General features: G+C 48.0%; 1 protein-coding gene across 1 annotated transcript; it reads right to left on the bottom strand.

Moving 5' to 3' along the window:
- Positions 1–449: 449 nt before the first annotated feature.
- Positions 450–12319, bottom strand: LOC136570864 (TOG array regulator of axonemal microtubules protein 2-like). Its single transcript, XM_066571268.1, has 5 exons — positions 12243–12319; positions 6071–6176; positions 5098–5333; positions 3431–3578; positions 450–560 (listed from the first exon to the last, which is right to left on the bottom strand). Exons 1-5 carry the CDS (start codon positions 12317–12319, stop codon positions 450–452), a joined length of 678 nt encoding a protein of 225 aa, XP_066427365.1.
- Between the last annotated feature and the right edge of the window lie 64 nt (positions 12320–12383).

Genomic DNA, 12383 nt, shown 5'->3' with positions numbered 1-12383 from the left:
AAGAAAACCATGATTCAGCTAGGCCAAACCACATGGATGAGAACTGCATCTTTGTGGAATGGCATCTTGCTTCTAGACTGAGATTTCTCATCAAAACACCCATCTGAAAAAGACTCCACTCAGATGGAAAAAAAGCCCTGGTTGAATTTACTTGTCCCAAGTCAGGCAGCAGAAACTTGGCCCTCTCCCAGCCTCCACAGCACTGCCCTTGCCACTGCACTGCATCGTCTGAGCTGCAACCAACGGGTGTCTTTTTGTCTCTCCATTTTTGTGGAAACCCCTCCAGAGAAGTTGTGTTCAGCACAATGCAGAAGTAGACATTTTTTATCCTAGAGCATTTGTAGGGAAAGGAAACAATCTGTGGCACTGGTCATGTCTTCCAGGAAGATTTTCCTGAGGAAGAGACATGTAAAGCTTGTCATGTGCTTTGTCTCATCTGACAAAAGTGCTCAGTACCGTTTGCTAGAAGACAATGTGGCCTGGGGCTTCTTTGAGCCATCGTTCCTCTCCTTCACTGGCTCCTTGACAGATGGGCCTTCAGCCTTCTGGTTTGCCATGCCCTACAAAGACATAGAGAAACCCCATCCATCTTTAGAATATAAAACAGGAAATTCCCTGTTGAAAACACAAGTTAGAACCAGGATCACTGCTACCAAGGCCTAGGGAAACATTTCCTAACTTACAGATGGAAACAGAGCAGAGATTGAGTGATGCCAACTCTTTGTTTTCAACAGCCCAAGGCAGGTTATGGGTGCTACCAGACTGAGCAGCAGTCTAAAATCCCAAATTCCTTAGTCTTGAGCATAAATGGGAATAATGCAAACTGGCAGGCAACGAGTGTTCATGAAGGAAGCAGCAGAACAAACTGGACTCTTTGGGGGTTGGCCCATTGTGTTGGAAGTTGATTTGGTTCAACACTCACTGTCCCTGTGCCTGCACAAAGGCAGGCTCCCTTCTGTAATGTTGATAAAAAAATAAAATCCCCCCCATCAAACAAACAAAGGATTTTCCACTGGATGCTGCTGAATTCACCAAGCTTCTTCCAGCTCCACAGGGCTTGACAGCAGGGCAGCATTCCCAAAAGACAGACAGTCATTGTAGTAACTAGGATTGACTTGGACATCTTTTGTAAATTTGGAAATTTTCTTGGCACTACTACTTCCAGTGTCCTTTGCAAAGACTCTGTTATCTTCAGAAGCACAATTCTCACTTAATTGCTTTACAGGGGGCAGAGTAGGGAAAGCATGGTGGGGGTTACTCTTAAATGTAAACCCATTTTCTCCTCTTTCCCTTCCCTCTTTGTGACCAATATTGAAAATATTCAAAACCCCACTTTTTCCCTAATAATATCAGTTCCTTTGTGGCCTGCTGATGAACAGGCTGAGGATCAACAGCTCATTCCCAGGAGCAAAATGATTCAGCAGAAGAGGAATGAGCTAAAGACAGATTGGGTATGTTTGATCTCATATTAGCAGTGGCAATACTTGCACAAAGGAGACATTTCTCCTGCCAAGCACTTACTTTCTTCTTAATTCTTGTCAGAATATCTTCCAGGTCACGGGGGGAAAGAGATTGTTCCAGAAGCATTTTAAATTGTTGATGAGTGAGCAACATCTTCACCATCTCCTGTCCATAATGCCTAAGGAAGGAAGGAAGGAAGGAAATAAAAAAAAAGTGAACAAACACAGGAAGAGTGTTAACAGAAGAGGCTGATACCTTAAACTCATCAGGTGCAATCCCTGCAGGAGAAGGCATTACCTACTCAGCAAAGAGGGAGATTTACCTCACTTGACACTGCACAGTGCTGCCAGCTGAACACAAGAGGCAGGAGGAGAATGTGGAGCAACAGAAAAATACCATTTCACTCTGAAACTGGGGGTGTGCTTCTGTGGCATCAAAGGATCCCAGGGAACAAGCAAAACACATCTGCTTTGTTGTCAGAGCCTATTAGCAGTGTCTTGCTGCCATTGCACAATAATTTGCCTTTCTTTAACTGGCAGGGAAGCCAGGACAAAACACCTCATGCATCCTCTTGATTATTTTATACTATGTGTATGCACAGGGGCAGCGAGTTGCTCTGGTGTTCTTGGCAGCTATTCATGGGAATTTCATCACCAAAGGAAGGGGATTTAGGTAGTTTGGGTTGATTTTGCCACTAGGAAACCACAGCTTTCTTCAAGAAGAAATGTGGAGCTCACTGAGCCACAGATAACAGCATTCTAGAAATCTGCAGAACAAGTTTAGAAAGACTGAATATGTTGGCTAAAGACCCCTGAAATATTTCTAGGCAAGTCTGAAGTTAATGAGAAATGGATGTTTGGGATCCTTCAGTGATGAACATTAGCCAACTCTTTGGCTTTGTGTTGTGCACCTAAGGCCAAACAAGACTGTTGGACTGGCTGATCTGAGCTCTTTTGATCTCAGTAAAGAATCCTTCAAGCCACAGGAAAAAGTTGGCAATGCTCCTTTTTGCTGGCCAACCTCAGGTTTCCCAGTACAGCCATTTGCCCAGGCAGCCCAGAGCGGTGGTCACAGCACCAAGGCTGACAGAGCTCAAGAAGTGTTTGGACAATGCTCTCAAGCACATGGAGTGACTCTTGGGGTCACTGCACATGGCCAGGGGATGGACTCCATGACCCTGATGGGTCCCTTCCAACTCAGCATATTCCATGATTCTGTGACCTTTATTCACACTGTGAGGTAACTTCATATTCCCTTTAATTTCCATTCTTGTGTGGTTTCACCTTTAGAGCCAGACAGAAAGGGTTTTCCTGTTTTAGGAGGTGAAATGAAGATCATTACCTTGTGTCCTTGTGTCGGGTTCGGCTGTCTGTCTCTGCCCCGACACGGGTAGTGTGGTTCTTGGGTGGCACGCGTTTTAAAGGACGAGTCTGGACTCTTCAGCTTTTCGATCTTCAGGTTGTTTATTATTTCTTATCTACAAAATTTTCTGTCTGCTCAACAGAGGTCTGATCTGCAAGCAGTCACAGGCACTCTCTGACCACCCACGGGGCGGTCATGTCTTTTTATACTAATATCTACGTACATAATATTTACCTTTATTTCCCAATGCTTTTCACCCATGTTAGCAAGTGCACCTTCACCATAAACCAATCCCCAACTGCCAACATCACCACAAGAGATGGAGGACAAGAAGAAGAAAAAAGGACGAGACACGCCCTGATCCCTCCATCTTGTCTCCATAACCCCCCTGTACCAAAAACCTTAAAGTCTAAATTTCACCCTCTAAATGTGTCCCTTTTACACCTTTTACTCTAAAGTGATTCTCTTGTCCTCAAACTCTTGTTATTTCTGTGGATGGATCAAAATCAAGCCACCAAGCACTTCTGGCAACATTCCAGGATTTTCGAGACCCCCAAGGGTTCTCCTGGCATCTCCGGACATCAGGAACGATGTGCTGAGATCCCACATCCTTGTGACAGTCCTGAGCAAGCTTCCCTGCCACGTGTGCCAGCCTCTCAGCCCAGGCTGTGCCTGCGAGCTTGGTGACTCCAATTCTCTGCATCAGGGACAGGAGGAGTTGGGCCGCACACTGCCGCACCGGGGCGTGGCCCCTGCTGGGGAGGAGAGAGCAAACCCTGGGCCACAGGGACCAGGAGCAGCAGCAGCACAGGCCTTGGCCAGAGCCTGCTCCCTGCCCTTGCTGGGGGAAGGAGCCTGGGCTCTCCCTGAGCCTTCAGACACCTGCAGAAGGTTCTGTCCTCAGGTAAACACAAAGTTAGCATTGTACACAAGGCCTGCCTGCACGGAAGAGGGAGGAATTCAGTCTCCCTGCACTGTCTGATACTCAATTTCTTTCACAGTATTTACTCGGAGAAAGATTAAAGAAATAGATGACATATGAATAATTTAGAGATTAAGGACAATTGATGCTGACCCATCAGAGGGCACCCAGTACACAGAGCTGCAGCAGGATTGAGGCTCTTTCCACCCATTTATCCTCAAATCTGCAGAACTTTGGAAAACAACAAATGCAGGGAAAACACCTTGTGGGCTGTGAAGTTGCAGAATATCCAGCAATGCAGCCTGTTTCTTCTGTGGGGCTTGGCAATGGATCCATCTGAATGTTTTACCCAATTCCAAAGCTGAGGAAAGGGTGGCAGGCAGTTTAGCCAGGTTGTCCTGTTCTAGAGAGTGTCTCTTGGGAACTATCAGGCCCAGCACCAACATTTAAGGCAGCATTTGCTTCAATTGTCCCATGGCAGTCAGCCTGTGAAGGTGCCTGTAAAGTGATTCATCATCTCAAGGCTAACATGAAACATCAGTTTGAATAGAAAGTAGAGCTCTAAGGCCAGGACAGTCATACAAGGCTCCTTTGGCAGGAGCTGCACCTGCTGTGCAGGCTGGGCCACACCCAGCAGATTGTCCCCCATGTGCTCCACGCCCCAGCAAGGACCCTCCTCATTTCTCAAGTTAATGGCATCATGAGGAGACCTGGTTTTCCCAGGGCCTCTGTGGTTAGTGCTGTGAAATACCAAACACTGCTCACAGCTGCAATTGCAATTGTCCCTCTTCCCACAAAAGCACAAGGCTCTATCCTTGGCCTTTGCAGGCACTTTCACTTCCCCACTGATCACCACATCTAGGAAAATCTGACAGGCTGGGAGAACTCCAGGAAGCAGCAGGAAGCTGAGTCAGAGGAGCTTTAGTTTGGATATCAGGAAAAAGGGTTTTTCACCCAGAGTGGTTGGGCACTGGAACAGGCTCCCCAGGGCAGTGGTCACAGCACCAAGCCTGACAGGGTGAAGAAGCATTTGGACAACAATCTCAGGCACTTGGTGTGACCCTTGGGCTGTTCTGGGCAAGGCCAGGAGCTGGACTCAATGGTCCTGATGGGCCCCTTCCAACTCCTCATATTCTACAGTTCTGTGATTCTGAGAACTAATAGGCTGCAGGAGGGCAGAAATAGGTGACAAGAGGAAAGAAGTGAGGTTGGTTGGAGAATCAAGTCACTGAGTCCACACAAGATGCAGGATACAGGACCCTTCCCTCCCACCATTCCCATTCTCTGTATCATCCCTTCTCCCTCCCACGCACACGAAGGTGAAGAACATCACTAAAAGAAGAAGAACCTACTTGACTCCCATGTCCATGAGAGCAGTCATTGCTCGTGCAGGAGTCACATTCTCCACCATGATCCCCAGGGTCTGACTGGCTGCTTTCTGAACAAATTCTGGGGAGTTGGACACCATCTGGAGAAGGACCCGAGCAACCTCATCCACCTCAGAGTCCATGTCCTTCTTCAAGGTCACAAAGAGCTCTCCCAGAGTGACAATGGCAGAGTAGGACACCTTGGAACGGAGGTTGGTCACCTGGGGAAATCATGAGGGGAAACATAAGAATCACATTGGAAAGAAAACCAGTTGCCTTCAACAGAAGTCCCAGGAAATGACAACACATCCCACTGTGTCCAGAGGAACATACAAGTACAGGGAGAGCAGGAGAGCACAAGCACAGAAAGGCACTTACTCTGGCACCAATTTCTGGCCTCAGACCTGCTCACTGCAGGCCTAAAATAAAAATTTCATTAAGTGTTCTACTTGACCCTTCTAAAATGTCCACAGCTTTGATTTTAGGCCCTTTTACTGGAAAATTAAAGCAAGAGCTGCTTTCAGATCATAAAGGCACAAGTGATAAAGATAAAAGAGTCAGGTGCTCCTGTTCAAAAAAGCAACACCAGCAGTTGAAGCACTCAGCCAGGAAACAGAAAACACAGGCTCAGGTCTACAGACTCATTTGCAGTGTTGAATTACAACTTGGGCAGAGATTGGGACTCTGGCAAATAACAGCATTAGTGTCTCAGTTTCTGCATTTGCACATTGCATTATAAAGGCACCACACTCAAAGATGACTGTCAGATACCCGACCTGCCAGTAAATACAGCTGCATGTGCCCACAGATCCTGCAGATAGCTGGGAGACATTGGAAATCTCAGGTCTAAAACCAGAAATGAAGGCAGACCCTGAGCACACATGGAGATGAACAAGCTCATCCCTACTCTACACACTGTGTATGAAGTAGGGGGGACAATTCAGAGCAATGTTCTCACCTCGCTGGTAAGTGCCAAGCAAACCTCACGAAGTCTACAAAGCAGGACCTCTGAATGGGACCCAGCCAGGTGTTGGATGCTGAAGAGTCCCTTCTCCTTCAGCTCCCTGAAAGGCAGAAGATTGATTTTTCTCTCCACCAAGGCAGCAGCCTCTGAAATGACCAGGCTGGCAGCTCAGTTGAACAATGGGAGGAGCTTTTCAAGGAGTATTTCATGAAATCGGGGAACGCGTTGCCCCAGGATGCTGTGGCTGTCAAAAGCATTCACAAACCCAAGAGGCAAAGAGAGGGGTTTCAGAGTGGCCATTTAAGAAGACAGCCTTTCTGAAATCTCTGGCCCATGAGGCCCCTCTGTCACTGCTTCCTAGAAGCTGTGAGACCGGGCCATGCTGCTGTTTCTTGTCACCTCCCTGTACCTGTCCCTGAGACACAGTGCCACCGGGCTGTTATTGGGGCATTTTCCTTCTTTGTCAGCCCCAGCAGGCATTCAGCAGGGAGAGTCTGCACTGCCACTCTGGAGCTGAGTTTCCACTCTACAATCTCGGCCTCTCTGTCACCCCCTCCACTCCACCTCACACATTCCCCAAAAAAGCAGCAGGATGTCTGCTGGGACCGCCTCAGCTTGCAGGAAGGCCAAGTGGGTCCTGGCCTCTCCTGACCCACAGCACAGCTTTCTTTCATCCCAGGATGGAAATATAAAAACTGTATTATCACATCACACAGAGGGCCAGGAGCTTTTTATTTTGGCTGCAAGTGTCCACAGGCATTGGGGAAGAGGAGAAAAAGAGTGTTTTGCAGCAAGCAACCTGGCTACTCAGGCAGGATGATAGGAAAAGTGTCTGGAAGGTGCTTTTTAGGACTCTGGTTGTTCTGCTGAAGCCTCTGACAGAGCCGATGGGCAGATCCCAGAGCTGTGGAGAGTTCCTGGGAAATTTGTCCTTGGATATGTCTACGAATGCTCTCCCAGCCATGAACTGCCATCTGTGTCCTGTCCATATGTCACTGCCTTGACTGTTGAGTGTCTGAGGTGCCTCTTGAGGCTGCTATGGACCTCCTTCACCAAGGAATGGATTGTGATACAACATCCCTTTCTGCTTATGTTTGGGCACTGACAGAGCCTGGACCCCTCTGGCTGAGCTTGGGCTCTCGCCAAGCAAGATTGCAAATGAGAGCAGCTCATGGTCCTCAGCTCCTCCCTCCTGCTGTGACAGACAGACATGGCCATGGGGACAGAATGGAGCTGCCCCATCTGCCAGGTCACTAAGAAGGATGTGAATTTTTCTCTGCCCTGTCACCACCAGTTCTGCCTGGGCTGCATCCTGCAGTGGGCAAAGAGAAATCCAGCGTGCCCACTCTGCAGAAGAATGATAGAAGCTGTCAGGTTTTCTGAGTAGGATGAACAGGACTACATACAATTTGCCATCAGCTCCCCCAAACAATTGCTAGAGTCCAGCAGGGAGAGAGCCTGGCCACCTTGCTGAAAACAGCCCCCAAGACCCTGAGATGGCTGCTCCATCTTCCCCACGGGGAGCACTGTCCCCAGCTGATCAGGGGCCTGCAGGACCAGAGCCTGTGGATGGCCTCCTGCCCAAGGTGTGCGCCGAATTTTTCAAATAACAATGTCATCTACTGGACCAAAGGTGGCCCTGGCTGCACCAGAAGCTGGAGGGAATATGCCAGCACCAGAGATGGCTGGTTAAAGAATTCATAGAGCAGCATCCTGCACACCCTCTGTGCCTATGGTCAAGTTGCCAAAATCTTGGTGCCAGTACTGCAGCTTCACCTCTGTAGCAATCTGAATTGCTGCTAGCATAGTCCAGGGTAAAGAAGCAAAAAGGACCTTTGCATCATCTACACAGATGTTTTATTCAGCTGTGCAGGGAGATGTTCAGGTCCCAGCACCCACACACAGAGGGTCTCACTTTGTCTCCACAGGGGCCTGGGGCTGACCCTGATCTCGGGGCAGTACAAAGATAAGGGGGCCAATCAGGGAATAGGGAAGGTGTGGCTCAGGAACACAGGAGCAGACACAGGAACAGGGGAAGGAGCCAATGGGCTCTAACAGCTTTTTGAGGGAAGCTTCTCGTGTCTCTCTAGACCAGGGAATGCCCCCCCAGGGTCTCCACAATTCCCCGTGTTTTATATTATTAGGAAAGCTTCTCTGAAGGATCAACTGAATCAACACAAAATGACAAAAACAATCAAAAGCACTCATAAGACAATTGTTCAAAATGCAAACAATTCTGAGTTCCCAATGTGCCAACAGATTTCTTGGAGTGTCTTAGATCTGGCAGGAGGGATGCAGGGTTTTCTTAGCACAGTTTATCAGGAAACTGAGTCATTCATACTGAACCTCTGGTCCATGGCCTCCTCACTGTCATTGTGCAGCAAGGAGGCCCAGAGGCTGCTGTGCTCTGGTCCTGTCAGGGATGAGAGCAGCGGCTCTGTGGCCAGCGCCAGCTCCAGCTCCAGCAGCTCACAAGAGGAGGCTCCTTCCAGAAGCTCTGTTGGCTCCAGTGTGGCAGACCAACAGAGCACACTGGAAGCCACCCTCCATTGCAGCCACCCCCCAGCTGCGCCCATCATCCCTGCAGAGCAGGAGCTGCCCCAGAGGACCCGCGGCAGGAGCTCAGGACAGTGGCAGGTCCCTCTGCCCAGGGCAGAGTCACAGAACCTCTGCTCCTGGCTGGCACAGGGGCTGCTTACCCTGGTGTCCCACGGAGAGGAGGGATCCTGGGCCCCAAACTCTGCCCAGCCCTGCAAAAGGCCGCCTTGCCAGCAGTGCTAGCAGTGCTAGCGAGGTTCCTGCAGCCATTCAGTCAAATAAGAGGAAACAAATGTCTCTTTATCTGACACAGTCTCTGCACACAGCTTTCTCCCCCTCCTCCTGGTGCCTTTCCCTGACTCCAGGAAGAGCTGCAGGAAATGCTGTGTGAGCCATAATAATGGAAGAGTTACTGATAAAAACACTGGGGTGATGCTTTCAGAGGAGTCATGAATGGAAGATTGACCAACCTTCCAGCCAATGGTATGCCAAAAGTTTCCATTCTTTAAATAATTGACTGCAATAAATTAGTAAAAAGAAAGATACGGAAACAAATTAAATCTCCCACAGCTGCTGGCTTTCCTCAGGCTCCATGGCCTATGTATTGCTAGACTTACTTCACTTAGGCAGAATATTAACTGCCCTGACTTGTTGGAGACTGACCACAAGGTCTCATCTGTGGTGAGCAGTCACTAAAATTAGCTCAGCAGAGGCATCTTCAGCTGTCCAAGTGTAGCAGAAATACATATTCTCTGCTTCATGACTGTGTGGCAACAGCTGCTGGTGTGGATTCGTCAGCGTTGCTTCATGGATTGCTCCTGGGAAGGAACTGTGTGCACAGGCACAGAATGATGGCTTCGATCTCCTCTAATTACTCCAATCGGATGATGGCCAGAACTTTTAGGCAAAAAGCATCATGACAGAATAATTTACCATATTCTCCAAACTACTCCTGTGGTTTTGATTTTCTTACTGATTAGGTTCAGTGTCTGGCCTCAAGAAATCAGTCCAGAAATAACAGGCAAACCTCAGCTTGCAAGTTAGAGTGCAAGTCTTTAATCTGCCATTTTTGCAGTATCTACAAACAACTTTTCAACATATTTGCAAAAAGAATCTCTTAGTTCTTGCTATACCTATCCAGAACCTGACTCTCTCCTTGTTTCATTTTGATTTGAGATCCAAGCATGATTTTTTTCTGGACAGGGAAGTAAGAACCAGCTACAAATACAGACTACAAGTGTGAATCTATACTGCAGGAACTGAGCTGTAGCTTGGAATTAAAGGCAAGAAGTGATGCCATGGTAAATGTGAACATTTAGTGCTGACACAGGAGCCTTCTGCAATGCTCCACCAACCCATGGTTCACCTTGCTACAAACTCTGATGTTACAAAGAGTGTTGAAGAGCTGACGATAAGTAAAAAAAAAATAGCCAGAATGTTAATTTTTGTTATTATGGTGAACAATGACTATCTAATAATTCAGATCTCATAGAAGTGAGTATTCAGATTTCCACTTAGTACATGCTGGCAATTTTAATTTGAAATCAACAGGTTTATCCAAATCAAGTTATCCATAGGAATTAATTTGCTCTATGATCTAAATAAAAATGCCTCATTGTCTGGTAAATGTAGTAGAATTTTGCAAAGTCAACAGTCCACAGATTTTCATTTCTTGTTTAGTGGCTATTCTGCAGGAAAGCTTTTACAGACTAATCAGTTTGTATGTAATTAAAATGCCAGTATATTTTATCTAGCCATTTTGGTATTAGACCAAAACCATATGACTGCACAGCCTTTTAAAAAATATTTTAAAATAAATTTTCAAATCAACAGTCTGAGTAGGACTCAGAATAAAAACTCTACCAAACTTCAACTCCATTGGAAGATTCCCTTGTCACCCTGTGAATCAACTCTACATTCAGAAGATTAAAAGTCTCAATTATGGTGGTATTTTTTGGTATGGTTAGGAATTGGGGAAGGGTCTTCTTCCTTCTCAACTCCATGCTGCAGTGCCTTTGGGATGTGGCCTGCTGGCCGTTGTTTGTGCAGCCCTGGTATTTCTACATGAGGCAGAAAGTGCAATTGCATTTCCAGCCAAAAGCCCATGAGGAGTGGGGCAGCCGGAGCTGTGCCAGACACAGGCCAGCAGCTGTGCCGCGAGAGGGTTTTGGTTCCTGCCCAGTGCAGCTGGTGCATCTCTTCCGTGACTGCCTCCCCTTCCCAGGTGCCCGGGGATAGTAGGTGCAGGGTTCTGCAAGGGCTGTGGAACAGGGTGGGGATGTCTGCTGGCAACAGAGTGCAGCGGAGAGCAAACAGTCCAGGATGTTCCTGGAGTGTGTGACAGAGAACTTCTGACACAGCTGGTGACTGAGCCGGTGAGGGAAGGCACTGCTGGACCTGCTGTTTGTGAAGAGAGAAGGGCTGGTGGGTGACAGGAGGGTTGGAGGCGGCCTTGGGCTCAGTGCTCACAAAATGCTTGTGTTTGATTCCCAGAGAAGGAACAAGAGACGTTGGGGAAGTGTTTACCGGCAACAAATTGTGAATTTGTTAAGCTTTAACAGGTGGTGCTGAGTCATACCTTCCCTCAACCCAGTGGTTAATGTGTGCAAGTGGATATCTTAGCCTTGAGAATAAAGACAGTGGGCCTACTGAGGAGGTAGCTGCAATGCATTCAAGGAGAAGAAGGATCTTAACCATGGAAGGAGAATTTGAGGAATGGGATGTTCACCACATGACCACCAGAGACCCTCAAGAGACCACTACTCTAAATGTCAGTAATTTTGGGGAAGTGATTTAAACATGTCAAATACTTTGTGAGAATGTTTAGCCTGTGAGTTTGAGCAAAGAAATGAATAAAAGTAATGAAAGGAATGTCTTAGTTCCATGGATACACACACGTGGGTGTGCATGTTTCAGGGAAGCGATTCCCCACGCACCCAGCACTGAAATAAAGTAATGCCTCTTTTCTCACACTGAGCTGGCAGTGTGGATCGGGCCCTGCTCGGTAACTTTCATTTTGGTCATTTCTATTGAAGCATAAAGAATGGTTGAAATGAGATCTTTCCCAGCTGTTTCCATCTTGTTTACCTTTTGGGGGACCAAGGTTCTGTGCTGCAGGTGAGCTGGGTGTGTGCAGAGCAGTGCAGCCCCAGAAACCCCTTGGTTTGCCCAAAGGTTGCCATGCCTTGCTCCCAGGTGTGCCCAGCTCTGGCAGGAGAAGGAGCCCGCAGCGCAGTGGGCACCGTGCCCTGCCCAGCCGGGGCTCTCTGGCACAGAGCAGCATCAGCGCCAGCGCCGTTCAACTGCTCCTGCCTTGGCTTCCCTGGGACACAGGAGCCTCTGGAAATCAGCACCGCCAGCCGCGTTCCCAGCTTGGAGCAGCTGCTGCTGGCGGGCAGATGCTGCCAGGTCCACTGCTGCCAAAGGGGAAGAAAGGCAGAGCAGAGGAAGAGATGTACATACACAGCAGCCCTGGGAACATCCAATAAACATGCAGATATATGGGGTGATTTGTTAGGAATTACTTCAGCTGCTATGCCAATAGTGCTTTCTCTCCTGGTTCTGTACAATGCTTTGGGCCATTTTCTTGGTCTGGTTTCCTTTGCTTGGGTCCCATCTGAATGCTCACTTGGGGTACAGGCTGTAGGTGCTTGGGGCACTCTTGGAGTTCCTCTTGGATCCCTTGAACAACAGGGTTTGGCCCATGGGGGGAGTTTGTGCTGCTTTGTGTCAGAGGAGAACTTCCAAGGCCATTTTGTGTTTGCTGTAG

The sequence above is a fragment of the Molothrus aeneus genome, unplaced genomic scaffold, assembly GCF_037042795.1.
Source record: "Molothrus aeneus isolate 106 unplaced genomic scaffold, BPBGC_Maene_1.0 scaffold_40, whole genome shotgun sequence".
NCBI classification, from domain to species: domain Eukaryota; kingdom Metazoa; phylum Chordata; class Aves; order Passeriformes; family Icteridae; genus Molothrus; species Molothrus aeneus.
This window is presented reverse-complemented; position numbering and strand designations above follow the sequence as displayed.